The sequence below is a fragment of the Cygnus olor genome, chromosome 1 (genome assembly GCF_009769625.2).
Source record: "Cygnus olor isolate bCygOlo1 chromosome 1, bCygOlo1.pri.v2, whole genome shotgun sequence".
NCBI lineage: Eukaryota > Metazoa > Chordata > Aves > Anseriformes > Anatidae > Cygnus > Cygnus olor.
This window is the reverse complement of record NC_049169.1, coordinates 38345683-38367734: the sequence shown is the minus strand read 5'-3', so window position 1 is coordinate 38367734 and position 22052 is coordinate 38345683. Positions and strand designations below refer to the sequence as shown.

Genomic DNA, 22052 nt, shown 5'->3' with positions numbered 1-22052 from the left:
CGAAATAAAATGGAATAAATTTCTCAAAACTCTTACTTAACGGGTTGGAAAGTTTTTTTGCTTCGATCTGTCTGAGACTGTTCAATAGCAATAGTTTGATTTGGAGTCTCCACCTATCAAAAAAAAAATGACAAGAATACTAAATTTTTAAAGATATAAAACTTGCAATAGAAATGAACAGGCAAACTGTGCAATCTCTCTCATTCCTCATATAACTTAGCAGAAAGTAACATGGGAATATACACCTACTCAATTGACACTTGATCAATGCTCTGTTCTAGCTAGTCTAAAGTCCCAAATCATTCTTGCATATAATTTGAAAGAAAACAGAAAATTGAAAAAGTGATACATTAATTTTCAAAAGAACATTTAATTTCTGAGTCTTGACTGTTATTGGCTGGTTCCATTTCAAATCATAAATGTCATTTTTTTAACATGAGAACCAAGTCTACGTAAGGCAGTCCAGTAAGTTATTTTAATGTAAATTTTGGTACCTTTCTGGAGTGGTACCAATCAGCACTTTGGTGCACAGAGGAATATATGACAATAATACTCACTAATTTATTCTGCATTCATGTTTCAGAGAGTATTAAGCAAAACAACTACAGGGATTTTTTAAATAACTAAATGTTGGTAGCAAGTAAAAAATGGTAAAATCTTTCAGAAAGAAGAAAATCTCATATTACTTCTCTATATGCAAGATTGTGGACCCATATTGGCCAGGAAGAATTTGGTTCTTTAAATGAAAATTGAAAACCTGACAAGAAGAAACTGGGATATTGTGTTGGTTTTCTACACGTGAACTGTTCAGGAAAAACAGATTTGATTATTTTTCTTTGCTTTGTGATTTTTTTTTCAACACATCTCCTTGCTCAATGGGTAGACTGGCCACCTACACACCAGCTGGTGTCACTGCACTGCCCACAGATGGAAGAAAACTTCAGCCAGTGGAATGGGACAGAAGCCATCAAAACCACGTGTCAGACAAGCATTATACCTTTCAGCATGTACCAAGCACAAGCAACCATAAAACATCACTCCCCCAGAGTACCACACAGAAGTCATTAGTAATTTTAAGAGTTGTCTTTTGCCAGTTCTTGGACAAAAATGATTATGAAAAACGTTCACTTCAATTATTTACCTCATTATGTGGATAATCACATACTAACATTAAAAGTAATATATGCAAAGAAGATAAATACTTGCCCTTATTCCAAAAACTTTCAAGTAAAACTTTTCTATTGGTTTCATCCCTAGCTGAGTTTTGACATATTTCGGATGTCCAGTGATTCTAATATGGACTGTGATTTGGAAATGATTCTTCTTCTGACACACAAAGGCATCATCCACTGTTGAAAAATTAAATCCTTTGTCTGTGACAATGTGATATTCTACAGCAGGTCTATGAAGACAAGAAGAAAGAATAGCAACCATAAGTACACACATATTTGTATCTCAAGTTCATACTTTTTATGTGGACTGAAAATCCCTCTGATTTTTACTGACAAAATGAGAGTCGAAATACACCTTTACAGTCACTGGTTCAACAGATATTTTCTTCTTAGCCTCTTAGAGGTGTAAAAATGAAAATGCATGTAAAACATACGGTAATTCTCATCTGACACATTAAATGTTTGGAAACCAGTGGTGGGAAAGCTTACATAATCCTCACTTACAAATCTGGTATAAAGGAACTCTGTGCACCAACCCTTTTAGCACGTTCAAGAATTCATTACAACATTGCTATAAACAACTGAGTTGAACTACTGCTGCAGACAGCAATGTGCTAACAAAACAGCAAGATTCCCTATTTTTTTCCTCATTTCCCACACCAAGATCTTCTGCAGAATCTGCTAGGGTTAAATAAGCTTTTACTCAAACTAAAAACAAAGCTGTAGATAACTACGGCCAGACCATTATAAAACTCTTCAATAATATTTTCCATCCTACCCCAACTAACAAAACTCTATTCCATTTATTTCAAAGACAAATCTGTCACCCAAAGAGAAAGAGTATTCTGTCCTTATAATTCACAGCAGACAAGGAAAGATATCAAAAGATCTTTCTAAAACAGCCAGTGAACTCACCATCCCAGCAATGTTCTCTCATTTAAGCGATGGATAATTCCGAAATAATAGGACTACATGACAAAGCTCTCATATGGACATTGGCCTGTCTCGCTAATGAAAGTTGGATAATGATGATCTCTTGTCTGATGCTACTGCGAACCTCTCATTAACACTACTGAAGATAGCTTTTCAGAACTTATTTGCACATCATTGGTTGGAAGAATCAAAATGTATTTACAATTTACGAAAAATGTACAGACTGTTATGTTTTTATAAATGATGAGTAAGAAGTCCCTTTCAAACAACCACAAATTATCTGGTGCAGGGAATAGAAAGAAAACTACTTTAAAACTACTTCTAAACTATGAAGTCATATTGCTGTTAACTCCTATTCCCACTTAGAACAAATCTGTGGCCTGTGCCATAAACTACAGTGCATCTTGGAACAACAGCTCTGCCATTGACCTCACTTAAATGTAATACTGACTTCCTCTGCAAGTAGTATCTTTGCACAGTAATGGTAACAACACATGTATTTGGATGTTTCAATACTCAGCAACTCATTGTCTTATCTCTGTTGATACAAGCCACCAAGAAATGTGAGTCTGGAACTTCAATTTTATGTATATGGGAATCAACAAGTAATTGGGTTAACAGCAGGAAAGGAGCCTCCCACCATTAACTCACAGCTCAAATGAAATGAAGGCACAAGAGGAGTTGGAGACCACCTCCATTTAGACGCACACTTCATATCCCAAACATATCTGAAGCACTGTGAGGTTTCTTGGCCCGTCCAGCTCCCAAGGAGTAGAAAGGTGCAAACACTGAGCTGTCTGCTCTCTCATCATGTCAGTCCCTCAGGAAAAGGGTTGTGATGTATATTACCCCTATCAGATAGTGCAATAACAGGGAATGTGAGTGTCCAGCAATGACACTGATAAACCCCAATCTGCCATGAGCGCTTTTAGCAGCTTGAGCTAGAGGAAACTTAAAATTTACTATTTACTAAGTCCTGTGGAGACATTAACATATTGTTTGCACCAATCCTGGGGCATAGACCAGACACTGTAGAAGGGCCTTTGTTAAAAGGGATCATGCACTAAATACTAGAATGGAGAAAATCTGGGGTGCAAAGTGAAGTTGGAATGGCCTTTCCCAGATCATGAGGCAAAAGAAATGGTTTACAGTTTTGATTCATACAGAAAAACTCTTTGACTAAAGATTTGCACATTATACATATATAACTATAGTTATAACACTTTGGTCATGTGAATCTAGAAGTAATAGTATCTTCTATTTCCATTTCTTTAATGTTTTAGGCCGTTATATGCAATATGCTCAGTAAGTATTTCCACTAATGTGCTTGACAAAAGAAACAAAATCTACATGTATTTATGTTAAACTATTTTTTCTTTTGCTCCTAAATCCCTGAAAGGAAATCAGAAAACCTAGCATGAATTTCAAGCAGTGTTTAAAGTTCTGCTTATCTGATACCTCCACAGATTCATAACCCACCACTGCTATACCTCCTTCTTCAGTCTTATAATCAGAAAGAACAAGGGATGCCAATTGCAGCATTTATTGCTGTAAAACCACAGGACCAGGGAAAAAAAAAAAAAAAAAAAAACACTTTTTCCAAGTGCAATCTTCAGTGCTTACAGTTTTTCATAATTAGAGTTAAATAAGCTGTTCCACTGAGAAGTTTGGTACAGTTGCCATGTTAGAGCTTGATAGCATTTTTCCAAAGCAGCATTCTGTCCATCACTGTCATATTCTTGCACCTCAACTGCACAGTCCTTAAGAGTTGCTGTAGAGAAATAGATACAATTCACTGATTGTAACTAGCAAAAAATCCTGCATTAAAATTTTGATATATTTGCATACGAATAAAGCACAAAAAAGCACTAACACATAAATATGTTAAAAATATATTTAAATCTTATTTTCCTTTGCAGCTATTCCAAAAGATCCTGTTATATTCCCTTGTCACACAAAATAAAATTTTTACCTTTCCTAATTGGCAAAATATTGTACAAGTAGCACTTCCTATTATCTCCCAAAGAATACATAGTTTTCCTTGGGAAATAATAATAGTAATAATAATTAAAAAAAAAAACAGCCCGCAATGGAAAGCTAAACATTTTATTCTAAACTGCAAGTTATCTGCAACATTGCAAGAAGCTGTGCAAGAAGCAAAGCGGGACAAAGACGAATAAGTGCAGTGAAAGAAGCAAAAGAATTACAGATGTTTCCCATTCTCTCTAGTACAGGTTTAAACTGAATATACCCCAGCTCATTGCAGCAGGTACTTAGTTTGAAAGATGAAGGCACAATTTTCCAATAGCAAGCACATTCACCACTGCATCTGGTTAACTGGTTAAGCTTACCGACTATATATAATAGCATTCTGAGATAAACAGGGTGAACCATAATTCATTATACATTTCATGATGACAGAGGAGAATGTGGTAAGAGAGACCACATTCTCCAATGGAGTGCGGTAAGGATGGGAGAAAATATGTCAGTGAGCATATAAACTGAGATCTTTCCATGGTCTGTGGCAGCACATTGACAGAGACTACTGTTACAGCAATAATTTCAGGCCCAAGCTTCATTTGCAAATCCCCATTTCAATCAAGGGCAAAAATGCTATTAAAAAAATAACAAGAAATTCACACCTCATTCCTAAAAGGTCCCCACCATGACGTTTTTATCAATTATTGTGTTCTTCTTCCAACTACAAATGGGTTGGCAAGATTTTATCATCACAGACTCCCAAAGAAAACATATTTCAAAGTTGTGTCTTTAAGTGTTAAAAACAGCACTAACAATTTTAGCTAGAGAAGTGTCTGTTCTGGAACTACTTTTCTTCTTTTTTACAGGAGTGATAGACTCAGAGAACTAGTCACAATCAAATAACAAGTACCAAACTAACCTAGTAAATCCATTTGCCACTCATTAAAAATATATATATATATCTAAAAGATTGATTTAATGCCTAAATAAACTTACATTGAAGAAATAACATGAAACTTTCAGATTTTCCACTAATAGACATGGCTGAAAATTCCTCAGATAAATTGTTTATTACAAACTGTTGATTCACAGACAGCCTCACACTTCACAGAAGCTGATGCACTTCTGTACATGGCTGATAAGGTTTTTTATATCAATTGGTATAAGCTTAGCATATTTATCTTGATAAAACACTGATTAAGTTAATTTGGAGAAGGGGTGGAGAACACAGTTCTCCAACTTGCACAATTTTCTACACTTTGTAGAAAAAATACATAGTTGATAAATCATATCATAAAGGGAAAAATGCAGTCTGTTCTCTCACCCACTACATTAATCCCCTGCTAAGCTGACCCAAGTTTCTTTGCCCAGTCAATTTAGCGCCAAGCAAATCAGCAGAGTATGGTATCATCTGCAGGCTCACGCATGGAGAAGGGCAGAATATTTTGTCTGGGGGGTAGTCAGTAAGCAAAGACCTCTAACACTTCGTCTCTCTTTCTCAAATATACATAGGTCCTTATTTAAAAAAAAAAAAAAAAGAAAAAGAAAATGTAAATTGCTCCAAACCTGGCAGTGGAGTACAGATTGTTAATACCACTACCTTTTCAGAGTCATTAGGACATGTGCTCTTAAAACATATACTTGTCTATGGTATGAAACATTAAATTCCATCTTCACACATCAGCTTACCTTGACTGCAACTGTTAGACCAGACTGGAGGATCAGTGTTATCTCCCAGTAATTGTGATAACTTCCTTTTTTTGCCTGATGCTGTAGAAATACTTTTTTAAAAATACGTTACATTACTAATTTCAGCTGGAATAGATATTACAGTTATTACAAGAGAATACCTAGGTATTTCATTCTAACTCTATTGTCACCCAAATTTTGATTTACCAGGAGCAGGAGATTGATTTTAGCCTTTTCAATCCGAATTATGCAAATTTTCCTTCCAAAACATAAATTAGAATATTTTTAATTTCATATGAATAGAGAACTTAATCTCTTCAAGTTTACAGAGTGCATACAAGATAGGGTTTTATTGTTTCCTGATATCAGCATTAAAATCATACCTTTTTCTTAAATAATTTTACTTCACTGAGTGAAGTAAACTCGCTTTTCTTATACGGAAAACAAAAGACCAATAGCTATTAAACTAATGCGTTAATGATGACATCTCTAGGGAAAACTGGTGGGAAACAGTTTTCCCCTTTCCTAGAAACTGAAACTTTAAAATCTGCTCCTTTCTGCAAAGGGAAAAATCTTATTCCAAAGTTTTGATATGATAAAATATAATATGGAATATCCTGACAGATGGTCACTCCTTCTGGAAGTGTTAAAAAAAAAAAAAAAAAAAAAAAAAAAAGCCCAGGTTGCAGACAGTCCTGGCAGATACTGAAGAGAAGAAAAAACATAAACAGCTTCACCAAGAAAACTAGGCCCAGCGTCCTTTACTCACATCACCAATGTGACTTGTAGTTGAGCTCCCAGCAGAGCAGAGACAGAGAATTTGCAAGCCCAAGACTAACACTGATGAATTTGGATTATCTCCCAACAACCGGGGAGGTACCCCTCTGGTATGCGTTGGTCAATTCATTCTTACTAGGTATCATGGTTGTATGCCTGCGCTACCTAACGTATTTTAATTAAGCATCTGGAACACGTTAGTGGATAAATATGGCAGATGGTATATGACTACCATTTCACTTGCTTACATTTATATGACAATTTTTTTCTCATGTTGGAACACTTTCAAGACCCTTATGGACAAATCCCTGTGGAAAGTATTGCAAAACACCTAAATATTTTTATAATCCAGTTACCAACTACCTGTTGATCCCTCTTCAGCCTTGTAAATTTCTTAGAATTGAAGTCCATTCCCACACATTGTAATCCTAATTTTAATCAAGATGTTTAAAGAACCCTCAAACATAAGTGTATCAAACATGTCTAAACACTGCCATCCTGTGGAAAATCCTGCACCCACAGGGATTTTACACCAGTCTTTAACCACGTCTTCTATCAGCTCCATTTTTTTCTGTATCTGTCTCATCCCTTGCATAAAGGTTTTATCATTTACCTGGAAATCTGAGGTACATTTGGTTGGAAGTATGAATAATTGAAACCCAAACAGCTGGAGGATGTAGAATTATTCCATTGGGGCACGGTATTATCTTTCTTCAGACAGGAGCCTTGGGGAATGCTGCAGGGATGCCCACTGGTGTTAGGGTCAGGAAAAGTCTCCAGGAACCTGCAGGGGAGCTTGCTGGGTGCCACAGCCGATGGACATGGGAGTGGAGGCTGCTGCCCACTTGGCCACGAAGCATCATTGAAGATGGCTGCAAGAAGCAGACAGACAAGAAAGGAGGTAGAAAGAAAAGGAGCTGGAGACCTTCCTGCTAGCTTAGGAGAGGCAGAATTCACGTCACCTACTCTTGAGCTGTGGTGGAGAGCATGCTTCCGACCCAGAGTCTGGTGGGGAGTCTGGCAACTGGCTTTGCCTGGGGATGAAAAATAAGTGTTAATTTTTACTGGGAGAAAACAAAGAGGATGCTAAAAGCAGTTGGAGGGGGACCACCAAGCTACTTAAAATGGCCTTTGGGGAGCATTCATCACTATGGCTGCTGCCCTTTCTCACAGGAGCAATGTCACTTGCGCTTTGTCAGACATCCCCTCTGGCCCTCCACCTCCCCCGCTTGCAGGGATGCCCCACAGCTGCCAGCTCTTGCCCAAACACCCCTCCCTCCAGGGCAGGGGACTCAAGTCCTCCTTCCTTCCCATGAGCTGTTGGAACTTGGAATACAACTTGGAATACAAGGAGCTCACAATATCTCCATTCTCTCTACACTACATTTCAAAGAGCTGTAGCATCTTCAGCTGCTAACTGTAGATAATTCTTAAGGGAACAGTTTGGCCACAGCACTCTCAGCCGCTACCAGATTTTAGCAGGTCATACCACAGCACCTCACACGCCCAAGAGAGGAGGGAAGCGGGGGCTGCCCCAAGGGTGGGAAATGCAGTCGCCTGATTTGAAGCAAGAGCTTTTTACAAGCTCAGCCAAAAAGATCCAGAAGTTTAACACAGGGTTTTCATGGGTGACAATCTACTCTCCCTCTTCTCAACCCTACACAAATTTTCTAGTTCCATTTAAAAAACAATGAGGGGGGACGCAACAGGGACGACACAGCAATTAATATCTTTTATGTCTAAATCACGAAAGAAAAGGTCCATCCCAGCAGCCCTCTGAAAGGAAAGCTTAAAAAAAAAAAAACTCACCGAAGACGGGCTACTCAGGCACAAAAACAACAATGTGGAATGGTTGTTTATCACTTGGAAGACAACACAAAAAACTGAATAAAGAATAAATTTTAAAGGTGCACTGGAAAAAACAGACAGGGTTTGGGCAGCAGGGGCTTCAGGCTGCGCTGAGGGGAGACAGTCACAAGCTGCCAGGTACTGGTCCTGGTAAGCTTCAGCCAGTTCCAGCCAGTTCTGTCTGACTTCAGCCAGTCCCAGCTGGTTTCAGCCAGTTCCAGCTGGTTCCAGCCAGTCTGAGCTGGTTTCAGCCAGTCACAGCCAGTTTCAGCCAGTTCCAACTGGCCATGAGCTGCCCCTTGCCTGCTGGAGCCACCACCTCAGGCAGTCAGCAGTGCCCACGTCTCACAGCGGCGGCGGGCGAGCGGCCATGCAGCTGAGGCAGAGAGTGCTCTGTGAGGCAAGGCTGTGACCCACTGGAGGAGGGATGTGCCAAGGGGACAGCAGGGTCATGAGTGACCCATGGCAGAGCTGAGGAAAACCAGAAAGGGGGGAAGAGTGGCAAGGAGGAGCCATTACACACCACCATCCCACCACAGGCCTCCCATCACCTCACAGGAGGCAGTGGGAGGGAAGGCGGCAATGAGGGGACTGGAGAGCAGGAAGGAGGGAGAAGTGTTCAGCTGAAACTGAGCCTCGGAAAGTCTGTGTGGAGGAAGTATGTTTAATTGTTTATGTTCTCTTTATCTCAGTAGCCGAGTCAGTGATCAAAAGTTTGTGCTAATTGGTAACAAATTTAAGAAATGAGGCTCTTCTGCCCACAACAAAGAGCGCTCACAAAACGCAGACCCGTGCAGCACCACATGCAGCACTGCCACCCAGCAGCTTCCACGTCACCCGCCGTGAAAACGCCTGCTGAGTAACACTGTGCTGTGCCAAAGTCAGGCAGAGCCAGGCTGCTTTCCTCTGCGTACAGCTACACAAGCAAGAAGCTCATCTCCCAGTTCACGTTACATGAAGCGGGAAGCTGGGCCATCTCTGCAGCAGCTCGGGTTTTTATGCTGACAGCCAGCACCATTGCACAGGAGTAACGCACTCAGCACCCTGGTGTGAGGCAAGGTCTCTACGTGGCACAGCACCTTCAGACCCCCAGTGGGAGCATGGCAGGGAGCAGGTGCACAGACAAAACGAGGTGGAAAGGCAGTTATGTTCCGAAAATCAGTAGCAGAGCCAGGGCGCTGGAGGCATGACAGAAGAATCCTGGCTGGGAACCCAGAAATTCCATGTGATCCACAGCCACCTCCTTGCCAAACCCCATAGCCAAGCATGAAAGATTTCTCTTTTAACAGCCCTGCTGGGAGAGGTCATTATGAAAGCACAACAACATAAGTATGCTTTTGCCTATCTCTGATTTTTAAAGTGTTCCTTTTCTTTTTTTTTCTTTTTTTGTTACTAAAAGAGATAAATCTCTGAAAACAAGAACTGTTTCCTTTCTGAAGAACTTCAGTAATGATGCTCTGTACAAGAACATGTTTGTCTATGCTATTTTACTGTGCACATTCCTCCTGATTTTCACAAGGAAAGTGAACACTTTCTTCTGCAGCTTGGAGCTTGGAGCTTTGCTCTCAGTTTATGACTCATGTCCAACAGCTCAGCGTGTTCATGTGTTTGAGATTTGAAGAAAGTTTCTTGATTATTTAGTCTTTGGCCCATATGCTAGATTATGTTATAGTATATACCCTGTTTTGCTTTTACACTTTTAGAATTTCTCCTATCAGACAATGTAAAGGATTACTGCCTTAGAGAGAGATGTGGAACTAGAGCATAATTTAAGCTAAGCCAAGTCTTTCATGAGTAGTTCACAGCAACAAGTGGGTGTTCCCACGCTACATAGCAAAACCACTTCATTGCTTCTGCATTGAAAATGGGAAGAGCGTAAGTCACCAGCAGGCTGCTGCAGCGAGGCTGTGCTCCCGGCTTCAGTCAGTTGAGGGCACAGGGCTGTCACATCTCCTATTTTATTTCAAGTTTTTCAGCTCTTTCTGATTACGTTTTCAAAGCAGTTTAAAGGAGAGAAAATCCTATGCCAACACTCAGCCACTCTAAGGACATATAAGGGTTCCTCAGTTGCATTAGGGATGATGGAGATTCAGAAATTGGCTCTTAATCCTTTCAGGCATTCCTATAAATTGTAGGCTCAAACACTGCTTTGAAGCTCTTTTAAACAGATGATGTTATTGTGTATGCTCATGCTTAGCACTGCAGCTATAATACCCATGTAATGTACCTAAGCTACATGATACCAGATATGTACATATATATTACTGCTATATGTTTTTGTGTATGAAGGCAGCAGTTGCACTTTAAAGTTGTCATAAAGGAGTTTGATAATCTGTTTAATCTGATACTTGTTTAGTCATACTAAGAACAAAGGTTTTTCATTCTTCTGTTATGAGTGTGGCCAGTGAGAAAATCAAGTAATTATTCATGATTTAGAGCAGGTAGAAGCTTATTTAGCCCACTGTAAGTAAATATGTGCTATGCCAAGTATGTACAGAGTGAAAGGTCCTGTGGGCCATTTAATTACTGTAAAAACATCCACTTTTGCTTTGCTCTTGGCAAGTGTCAGCCCATTAATCATATTTTACATTTAACAACAATCATATGACAGTTGTCTAGATGAAAGGTTTGGGTTTGAAGTCTTGATAGACCTGCATTGCATAACTTTCCACCCTTAACCATGACCCTTTGCATTACGTAGCCTTCGTAACTCTGAAAACAAGTCTCAGAAAAGATTAATGGACAGCTTCTTTTTTCTGAGTGAAGCATTAGGATAAAAAGAGTAGACCTGTTCCCCTCAGAAATGGAGGTTTACATTAGTCTCTCAATTTATTATACATTAATCTCATTTACATCATTTATTCTGAATGTTAACACTAAAGCAGTACTTAGTTATATTAAAAAATAACAGCTTTGCATTTAAGGCCATAATTAGTATAACAGTTGTGAATTATCCCAGACATCATTGTCATCCATTCTGTTGAACTACAAGACCACCATATTTCTGTTAATATCTGCAATTTATATTTCCAGCGCTTACGCAGTTTCAAGTAAGTAAAAAAGTACACCACAATCCTATTGAAATTAAGAGATTTCAGGTCTGACTGTTGCATTCAGATTTTATGAATGTGCTACTGAAAACAAAATTTAATTCGCTGCTGTAATACTTACAAAGTTCCAAACTCTAAGTCACTACTGATGAATTCTTCCAGCATACTTGTATCCACCATGGGGTTCTCCAAGGCTCTGTGGACATCTTGCCCTATAATTAAAGATGTCAAGAAGACAAATTCTGAGAGTGAAATTTGTAGAGTCAACAGTACTTTAAACTAAGTGATGCTGCCCACTGTCCCGCACAAGGAAAACAAAATCAGTCCTGTCCTAGCAGAGGTGTACACCTCATGTGTGACATATGGGTTATCCTTTTGTTTAGAAATATATAGACACTCTGGGGAGAAAGGATGACAGGAAATGCAGAGCAAAAGAGAGCATACAGGTGAGGGTGGAGATGTTGGAGCTGCACCAGGAAAATACCAGTTTGTATTTGTCATTAAGGCTTCACTGAATTATCACAGCAAGAGGATGAGGGGCTCCCATCTGCAACTGGAAAAAAAAATGGGTTCTGAAGATAACTTCATACCCTTTTATGTTGGGAGCAAAACAGGTGATTGGGTCAAAGCTCAGATGTTGTCTCACAGAGATCCACTTTCTGCATTGGTACTGCCCGTGAGTTTCTAATAGTTTTAAGCTATTCTAAAATAATTTTTAAATCCATTGTCCTAAACTTAGATTAAGGAAACAGAAATAAAGCTTTAGAAATGTTAAAGGAATTAATGGCTTCGTATTCTTTGCCTAGAAAAACAAACAAACAAACAAAACAAACAAAAAAAACCCAGCCCAATAACATGTTAAATGTATTAATGAGTGGAAAGTTTCAGTACTTTGTCCTTTGCTGCTTAGTTACTGAAGGCTATAAACAGATTTTATGATTATAAAGTCTGTGGAACTCATGAGTTCTTTCCTAGCACGTCAAGCAAGTCAGACGGAACTCTCCTTAAAGAAAAGAAAAGAAAAACAAACAAAACTACTGCGCAGGCTCACCAGCTTTCCAGCAAGCCTTCTATAAACACAGGTGTGTTCAGCCAGAAAGCAAGCAAGATAAGGAGGTTTAAGTTACTGCTTTCTCCAGTCAGCCACTGGAGCTGGATGGCCCTATCCCACTACTACACAGGGTAAAGTGGAGTAGCCTGTAAATCGAGAGCCGTGTGGCTCAGCCCCGAGTGGCTGACACCATTTCCTCTTAACTCTGCAGCTGTGTGGGAAAACATGAGGTTAATCACTCTCATTAAGCACAGGAGCAGTAACTGCCTTTGGTGCTTTAACAGTCTTCTCGCTGTACTAGCAGCAGACACATGCGTAACAGAAGCCATAAGGTTTCTTCTCTTTTTTCTGTTGTCTCTGTCTCACGTGGTTCTTTCTTGATCCAGTGTTTAGACATTGTTTAACTGCAAGCAGCATCTAATACCTGCTTTGACCACCTTGCACAGGAATTCCCTTGTGTGTGTGTGTCTTACTACATAAATTCAAGTTGCTAACAAAGGTTTCCAAAATAGCTTTGCGATCACGGGTGAATCTAGAAATCGTTTGCTTATTGCTGCCACAGGCTGAATTCTGGCTGCCGTTCACCGTGAGATTGCAGCTTGCAGGTGTGCTGGTAGGTCTTTGCATCCAAACATACCAGCATTGTATACAAAGCACTTCAGAGAAGAGCAGATTCAATAGGTGTAGCAGACTTACTTGCCTCAGCAACATTGTGATATGGAAAGTCTTGAAGGAATAGCAAACAAAGCACTTCGCAAAAACAGCTTGAAAGTACACAGGGGCCTGGCTTTCTTCAACAACCTCCCTAAAACTTGAACTCCTGTTCAAGTAGCCTGGCCCTCATGCATAATGAAACAATCCTGTTACTAACGTGTTTTTCCTGTTCCACAAAACCAAGAATTGCTTTATTTTGATCAAGATCAGAAACAAACTCTTTTGAAGTGCAGCTCTGAAACAAAAATGGACAGGGTCTTTCATACGGGCATCCCACAGTCCAGGGATTAGCCCTCTTGCTTAGCGATGACAACAGCAATATGCACCATTCCCTCTTAATCTCTACATTTTGCACTAACAGTTAAATGGGTAAGAGGAGAAGGAAGGAATAAGTAATTCTGTGCTGGGGGAGGAAGGAAGCACACCAGGAAGACAGCCCACCGCTAATGAACGTTTCGTGATGCTGATGTACAGAAGAGCCACAGTGCATTTGGCTGCGCTGTAGAACTTCTCTCTAATAACCATCCTTTTTTCTTTCTTTCTGCATGTACTTTCCTTTTCTGTGCCAGCCTGTGCTTGCATTGGCATGTTTCATCGGAGGAGGATCTGCTGGATCATATGCAAATGTATTTAAAACACTGGCATCCGTTTCACAGGCTTTGAAACACGGTAAGCACTTGAAAGGTATGGGCTTGGGGATGATAAAGCACGCTGGCATTTTGACTGGGAGTTTATTTACTGTTCTTGTTGCTCCCTGGTAGTGTGCAAGCCAGTTACCCAAAGCCACTATGAGGGCAGAGAGCTATGTGTATGTACACGCATAAGCTCTGCTGAGAGGCCCCTGTGCATGTACAGCTTCCTGCACCAAACCGCGTGCCTGGCTCAGTGCTGCCAGGGGACGTGCAGCATCAGCAGCCCTTATCAGCATGCACACAAGGATCTCTGCTCCCAGGCCACACTCCACAGCACAGTCTGCCCAGCCATCCTCTGGGAAGCATCCGCACTGGGTGACTTGTGTCACTGTGCAGAGGACTGCCAGCTACTCAAGGAACCGGCAGAAATAAGCTGGCGCCTGTGAGGGGCAAGGGGAAACTCAAAGGCAAGGCGATATGGTGACTGCAGTCATAGGCAGCATAGGACTATATTTTGACCATTTCTCCATCAAAAATCAAACAGATATTCTGTTGCTCTGTCCCATTTGATCTGAAGTCCCAAACCTCTCTTCTACCACTGCCTTGTTTCCCTGTCCATTCCCCGCTAGCCTGTCCCTATTTCCAGCCACTTGCACCGCAGAGTAGGCTGATCTCTGTCCTCCCTGTCTGACAGTGACTTGGTTCATACATCCCTTTTTGGCAGACACCTCCTTTCCTCCAGCCAGGAGGCTCCAGTCACAGTTTCCCCTATACACTCCTGAAGCCAACAGCTGCAGTCTCAATCCCTCAATATCCTGCCTCGGTTAATTCTCTCAGCACTTCCTCGCAGAGCCTTACTGCGTTTAAATCAGTTACCTCCTTTTCACTAGTAACTAACACAAAGTGAAGGATGGGGGGCACAGAACCAGAAACTCCTTGCAGTTCTTTTTATGTCTTTCCTGGAGTCGCTGTTTCAGAGAAAGTCACACACAGGTCTGAATTTGGCACGAAGCATAGCCACTGCTTTCTAGATGAACACTAAACTGATCATTACTTGACATTAAAAGAGGTATGCCAGGAAGTTCCCAGCCAACTCTAGCTATTTGTAGTAAGATTCGTGTCAAAACCTCAGCTATTCCATACAGGGAACAATCCTTAAATACAGTTGGAGATGTATAAGTGGCCCATAAAACACATTCAATGCTAAGTATCACTTGCCTTCTGAAGGACAAATTCATAAAGCTTGCTGCAAAGCCTTGCACCTTGAAGGAAATGTTTTCTTGGAATTAATAACTGATTTTTATGTGGAGATATTGTACCACTAAAACACTTTATGGGCCACTATAAAAGCTCAGTGAAAAGTCCAGTTGAACTTCATTAAGGCAAGTCTTGCAGTAAGGTAAGTCTTACTCAGGGGGCTGATAATTCCTTAACTTCCTTCATGCTAAAAGGATTCCAAGTATTGCTCAGTGTTTAAGTTATTGAAGATAGTCCTGTTCATTTTGACTGGAACAGACTGGAGTCATTGACAGAAGCTGCTCAGCCATCAGGGCAAAGGACACGGACCTCAGGCACATGGCAGCAACAAGCAGAAAAGGGTTAAGGACAAAACAGCTTCTATCTGGAGGAACTGCAACCCGTGAGGACATACCACTGTTATTCAGTGGCAGGAAGATCTACGACACTCCAACAGGTAAGGAGTGAGCTTGTGTCAAGATAGATGGCTTTTCCCCCCAAATACGAGCATTTTCCAGAGAAACAGGAATCTCACAGTGAGTACTTTTAAGTTCTCAAGTCATCTTTTATTCCTGTTTCAGTCTCTCATGCTTAAAATGGTAGGAGAGGCCTTTGGCTTTTTAAGTGTTTCATTTTTAATGGCACATTTGTTCTGTGGCTTAATTCATTTACCAAGACCCCCAGATATATTCAGTGTTATCCGCGTAAGAGCATGACTACAAAGAGGTGGTGATTCCACTATGAGGAGACTCCTTTAGAGATCACAGAGGGCTCTAAGGCCAAACACACATCTCAGACACCTGAACATAGCTTCTAACAACAGCAAAACAGGAGATGGCTGAATTTAACAGTGTAACTACTTTGGCCTACATTCTGTGTCTCACCTTATTGGTAACATCAGCAGGAATAGATTGCTCTGCTACAGATGGTCAGGCAGAAAAGCTAACGAGGAGCTCTGGCCTCCCCTTGACAAATAGGAAGTTACTGATTCAAAAATCTAAAGGTTTTAATAATAAAAGTATTTCAAGAGAAATCATGGAAAAGTCTTAGGTCAAAGATTAAGTGTCTAGTGTGAGAGGAATGAAATGAGACAGAAAACTTTCAGAACAGCCACACCACAAGAGAAAAGCCATTTTCTTGAATGAGACAAAGCCAGGGTCAAGTCCCAGCCAGAGTCACATCTAATCTAAGGCCTATTGATTATTGAAAGTAGTGATTTACAGGAAAACAATCATTACAGTATCTCATTTTCCTTGAAAACTTCTTCAGACTGTCCTTGTCAATACTGCAAATGCAAGTTGATCTTATAATGAGTGTGAGAACAAATATACACTGTTAGGAACTAAAGCAGCAGGGAAAGTGGGATTCTTTTTTGCTCATGAATTTCAAATAATCCAGCAAAACATTATAAATGTGCTTAGTTGCCAGCTGATCCATTTGGAAGCCAAAGCTGGAGCACTGATGAATCAGAGACTTCCTCAGCGGCAGCATTTGAAACTTGATATTGCAAGACTCAGCTGTTTTGTAGCCTTGAAAGACAATGTTCCAGCTGCTATGACTAATCTCAGAGGCCACTAAATCAGACTTAGCAGTTTATTGCTCTTGTCTCATTTGGAAGCATTCTAAAGCCAAACCACCAGCCGTACTGCTAAGCTGCAGAGAAGCAGTCAAAGTTGGCCTTACATTCAGCAGAGCAAGAAAGAAAAGAATGCAAGCCATCCTTTAAATCAGCCCACTCCCTTTTGAAATTTACCTGCGGTTTAACAGCAAGAGGGGTCTAGCTACTTACATGTTGAATGCAAGAGTTATTAGCTTCTGTAGCCTTGCCATACATCTAGTGTCAGTGTCCAGACAATGAAATAAATGTCATCCCCACATGTCGCATCACCTTAGCAGACCTTAGTCATATTCTAGTTCTACACAGAACCGCACAAAAGCAACATGACTTTCCAAAATGTTTCATTTTTTTCTGTGATTACATGGAATTGACAGGGTTTCTCCCCCCACCCCCACCCAGATGTTCTACCTAACTACCTTCTAAAGAGAGTTAAATTAGTCATTCTAGAATTACAATTAGTACAATTACAGTTAGTAATTCTAGCTAAAGAGCTCACACAGCTAAAATCCCTGAAATACTTTCTACCATCATAGAATCACCACAGAAAACAACCAAACCCAGCCCACACTTCCCAGAAAGCTGTTTCCCAAGGAACTTCCTAAAAAGTTTTCTGGTAATCAGCTTTTTATGTACTTCATATCCAACACTATTTTGAGTATTTAACAGCTATGCAGTACAGTACTTGAACAAATAGCTTGATAAAAACAAATATCTTGCTGAAAGCAAATCCAAGTTTATTAGCTTTTGATCTTTGTGACTTAAAGTGAACTTATGAAACATGGTATGAATTTTGTAATATCTACAAACAACACATTTGCCTGCTAGCAGCCCTAGATTGTGTTTCACTGATTCAAAATTTCTTGGCTTAAAAACTATTCCTTGAGGAATGCAGGCAGACGTTCATTTCCTAGACTGAAATCAAAGTCAAAAGTTAGAGCTGCCACCTTTCACCTAGTGCAAGCCTAAATAAACAAATACATTTTAATTTTCTTTTAAATTTAAATTTAAAATTTTATTTTAAAGTTAAATTAAAAATAAAATTTAAAAATTATTTATATTTTACTTTTAAAAAAATATTTAATGGAAATTAAATGCTGGCAAACAAATGTTGACCATTTTAGCCAAACAGAAAGGGTAGTTCTAGTTAAGACTGGTAACAGATGAAGAATATCTGCACAGGTAGGAGAAGGAAATGAAAATATAGAAAGAAAAGCTTGGATTTGAAAGGTTAATATTAAAAAAAAAAAAAAGCAAAGTGAAAACTGAAGCAAGAAAAAAGTAAGATTTAGATAGTGAAAAATATGTAAGCCTTTTAACAGCTATTTTGAGTAACATCACGGCAGGGCCTGCGATGCAGTTTGATTAAGGAATCTGGTAGAAAGCAAATTTTGTGGTAAGAGAAAGGCAAGGGACTGACAGGTCCTGCCTGAATGTCAAATGACTTTGGGAAAAAGGCATAAGGACAGATCCCAGCCAAAACAAACAAACAAAAATATTGGCTTTTAATTTCTCAGATCCAATTACAATCAAATAGCTTCAGAGGAATTTTGAGTGGAAAGAAAACCCTCTGTAACCTGACATGATGAGGTAGAGTAGGGAGGGACCTCCCCAACCTCATGAAAATCACTACGGTTGCAGAAGGGATAAGTTGTGAGGAGACCTCGGCCACTTCCTGGTTTTCTTCCTGACAGTTACCAGCACTGCACCACAGGATCCACCTTTCCTTTGTTATTCTCCCCAAAATACCAAGAAAAACACATTGCAGTGCATCTACACCACTTGTACTGTTTCTTTTCGGTATTGCATTACATGCTACTTTTGTATAAATAGAGCTTCTGTTTCGGGGCGTTTTTTCTTTGTCTTTTCTTCAGTCAATCCCAAACAGTTACTGTATTTTTGCTGCCACAAGAAATGTTTAAGACTCTGCCTTAAAACTAGACTCTTACCTTCAAAGAACTGCTGCAGGGCTTCATTTTCTCCCACCACGTCCATGACAAGCCAGGAGAAGCGTTTTGCTTTCCTGCTGCCCGAAGAGTCCCGCTGAGCAAAACGCCCCGTTTCTCTTCCAAGTGATCACGAATGCATGAAGGAGCACATCATGCTTTCGTCAAAGGTTTCAACCGACTTCGTCCCAGCTACTCTCATTCCTTCCTAACTAGCATCAGGATATGCTGAAACCCTGCTACACATAAAGAAAAATTTGGTAGGACTTTTGAGGCAAGGTGAAGGCGATGTGCTTTCCTCAGTTTAGTATGCTTGATGTATTAGGGACCTTTGGTCCCAATACTAATCACAATTACACATGCGCAAAAATTGCAGCAATAAAAATCACTTGTCTTGTCTCTGTACTTTCACACAGGTGATGCAATTTCAAGTATTGGTGAAAGACCAAGTGCTCCAACAGTTTTAAGTGCAGGGCCATGGGTGGTTTCACCATACCCATCTAAGCAGCTGAGCACCAGGCTATCCAACTGCTCTAAGAAAAGTTCTGTCTCGCAGCACGGTTTCCTTATAGAGGAGCAGACCTTTTACATTACTAAACTACAGGTGAAGCTGTTTGTCCTAGGTAGCTTTGAAAAGCCCAAGGGAAGGCTAGGTATTCAACTAATGTATTTAAGGCCAGCAGCAAACCGTGTTTCACTTTGTCTCACTTGGTCTTTGTATACCGAAGATTGCCCCTGTTGTGTCATCCATAAGCAAACAGCGGAAAAATATTCAGGTATTTTGAGTAGGTATCTGTAAGATACCTACTTTTTTTTTTTTTTTTTTTTTTTGCATTTGGTTATAAACAAAAGCTTCAATGAAGTCAAGAAATATGGAATAAAGCCATTTTCTAAAGTAGTTGCATTCACCAGACAAGTACCTGTTGTGCAGTTGTTACGAGCCCAGACACTCATAGTGGCATGGGTTTCTCATGATAGACAACTTATATTAAAGATATAGAAAATAATTTAGGGAAAGAAATGTGAAAACAGAAGCAAACTAATTCAGTATTTACCATACATCAATACAATCAAGCCAAACAATCATTATCACCTAAGTGGTACATCTCTGTAGTCCCTAGTACAAGAAAATAGTCTCTTGTATAATAAACTTTAGATACATTTTGTCTTGAGACTATCATGTAGAGAAAAAAAAATCTTTAACTTCTTTGGTTAAATGAGCAACATTTGTAAAGGATTATTAAGTCAGAATAGCAGCAGCTACAAACTATCATTTAATTACTATTAGATAATCCTGGAAACAGTTTGGTATCTTTATGTAAACTAAGTATTAACAATCATTTAGGAAGCATTTCTGAGTCAACAAATACAATTTGTTTTCTAAGACTGAACAAAACCAGGTTCCTTAGCTTAACTGACCTAAGAAACAACCTTTTTCTAACAGCTGAAGCTAGAATTCTTCCACGTTTCTACAGCAGGAACCAGTAGTAGCATCTACCCAGTGATAGATTGACAAAAATCACGGGCTGCAGCCCGTGGAGGAGCCCCAGTGGAGCAGGTGGATGTGGCCTGGAGGAGGCTGCGGCCCATGGAGAGCCCCCGCAGGAGCAGGCCCCGGGCCGGAGCTGCAGCCCGTGGAGAGGAGCCCACGCAGGAGCAGGGGGCGTGGGGGGAGCTGCCGCCCGTGGGGGACCCGTGCTGGAGCAGTTTGCTCCTGGGGGACGGACCCCGTGGTACGGAGCCATGTGGGAGCAGTTCTTGAAGAGCTGCTGCCTGTGGGCAGCCCCCGCATGAGCGTGACAACTAAGGAGCAGCTGACAAAGTGCTATGGACTGGCCACAACCAATGTTACATGTAAATTACTATCAACATGCTAAAGAAACTTGTGGAATAGATGTTTTGCAGATGTAAAGACAGCTATGGAAAACTGATGTATAAAACAGGGAAATTGGAAATTTCAAAAAAGTAGAAAAACCATTCAAAGAAATAAAAAAAAACTCAAATGAAAGCAAATTAGAGGGAAATAAAAGTTTTTAGTGGTCAGATTTCTAACTTGTCTAAGTAAGAGCCAAAGAGGGACCAAGGAAACTTCATTGTTCCTTGATGTCTGAAAAGCATCCTACTTTAGTGAGAGAGGACAGCCCAGTTTATTATGCTGTTGACTCTTCACAGTATACAATTCTCTTCTATTGCTTTAAAAATGAAAAATATAGGAAAGCAGCACTTACAAGAATATCAAGTTCTCCTAATCGTCTGTTAACTGTATTGGCATACATACATATAGAAGACACATATATGCATCTAAACACTACATTGAGGAAAATACCAGACATTCACTCCTTCATCATGAAATCATCTCAGTGTCACAGCTCGGAATTACTTAGCTTTTCAGGGAGGTTCACAACATTCTGCATCGCAAAGAACAGACAACAGATACTGCTTCAGACTAACATTTATTTAATCAGAAGTTTTGTTTTTTAATGTAAATTACAATCACTAATACACCTGCAAGTGCTTACCACATTTGTTCACCTAGATATTATTATGTACGCATATACAGCATAGGTCAGTTTAAAACAATCACAGTACTTCTTAGTGCAATCCGCAAAAGGAGAAAGATCTTGGACCCACTTTGTGGAAATAAATATCAAGTGACAAAAAAGATTCCGAAATTTTGGAGTTATGTATATTAAATGAAGTTCATGCATGCGCAAGAGTAAAAAGATTTAGAGTTCTTCCTTGTAGTAGCCAAGTTTTGCTAGTGACATCTCTCTTCTCAGCTGCATAACTTCCCAGAACATTTGATCCACTGAAACAGATAAAAATATCATTAAACGTGAGTTAATATTTTAACTGAAGTATACACATTGCCTCAGTTTAAGGAAACTTTAGAAGTAACAAACATCTAGTGAAACCAGAATTAAAATGTGAGTGCTATTTGTGATTTTTTTTGAAAAAAATATTTTATTTTGAAAATTCTAAGAGATAGTCCAATTAAAAGACTAAATTTCAGGTTATTTTTTTTTTAATTGGGGAACAAAACTACATCAGTACTTCTTTTCAGCTATAATTAATTGCAGTGTCTCAATATAATTGTCCTTTCCATTGATTCATTTTTCTGTATAATTAAAAGACTGCAAAACGAAAGAAGTAGAACTTGTTGACTAAGTAAAAATTTTCATCACAAAACCTATAATTTTGTTGTAATTTTTCCATTCGATCCTTCTTCCTCCCTCTTTTGTTTTTCCTACCAGAAATCTGACAGCAGCAATGAATTAGGGAGGAAAGACTTTTTTTAATTTCATCTGTATTTTGCCAAACATGATGAGCCTGGTGCATGCCTTACACAGCTAAACATCACTGCAACACAAATCAAAATAATTGAGTACATAATTATTCCAGACAAAAA

General features: G+C 39.7%; 2 protein-coding genes across 3 annotated transcripts in view; both read right to left on the bottom strand.

Annotated features, from left to right (window-relative positions):
• Positions 1 to 18692, bottom strand: part of MYRFL (myelin regulatory factor like) — a 44770-nt gene extending 26078 nt beyond the window's left edge. Inside the window, exons 1-8 of the mRNA XM_040544769.1 lie at positions 18647 to 18692; positions 11571 to 11661; positions 7518 to 7585; positions 7165 to 7423; positions 5775 to 5866; positions 3729 to 3876; positions 1207 to 1402; positions 37 to 113 (exon numbers count right to left, since the gene is read on the bottom strand). Of these exons, the coding sequence (XP_040400703.1) occupies positions 37 to 113; positions 1207 to 1402; positions 3729 to 3876; positions 5775 to 5866; positions 7165 to 7423; positions 7518 to 7585; positions 11571 to 11661; positions 18647 to 18692 (977 nt within the window). The remainder of the gene's footprint in view (positions 1 to 36; positions 114 to 1206; positions 1403 to 3728; positions 3877 to 5774; positions 5867 to 7164; positions 7424 to 7517; positions 7586 to 11570; positions 11662 to 18646) is intronic.
• Positions 18693 to 21077: 2385 nt separating this feature from the next.
• Positions 21078 to 22052, bottom strand: part of LOC121068118 (RAB3A interacting protein) — a 29699-nt gene continuing 28724 nt past the window's right edge. For both annotated transcript variants that reach the window (XM_040553187.1, XM_040553188.1), the window contains one exon: positions 21078 to 21452. In XM_040553187.1, the coding sequence (XP_040409121.1) occupies positions 21370 to 21452 (83 nt within the window). In that variant the 3' untranslated portion in view covers positions 21078 to 21369. The remainder of the gene's footprint in view (positions 21453 to 22052) is intronic.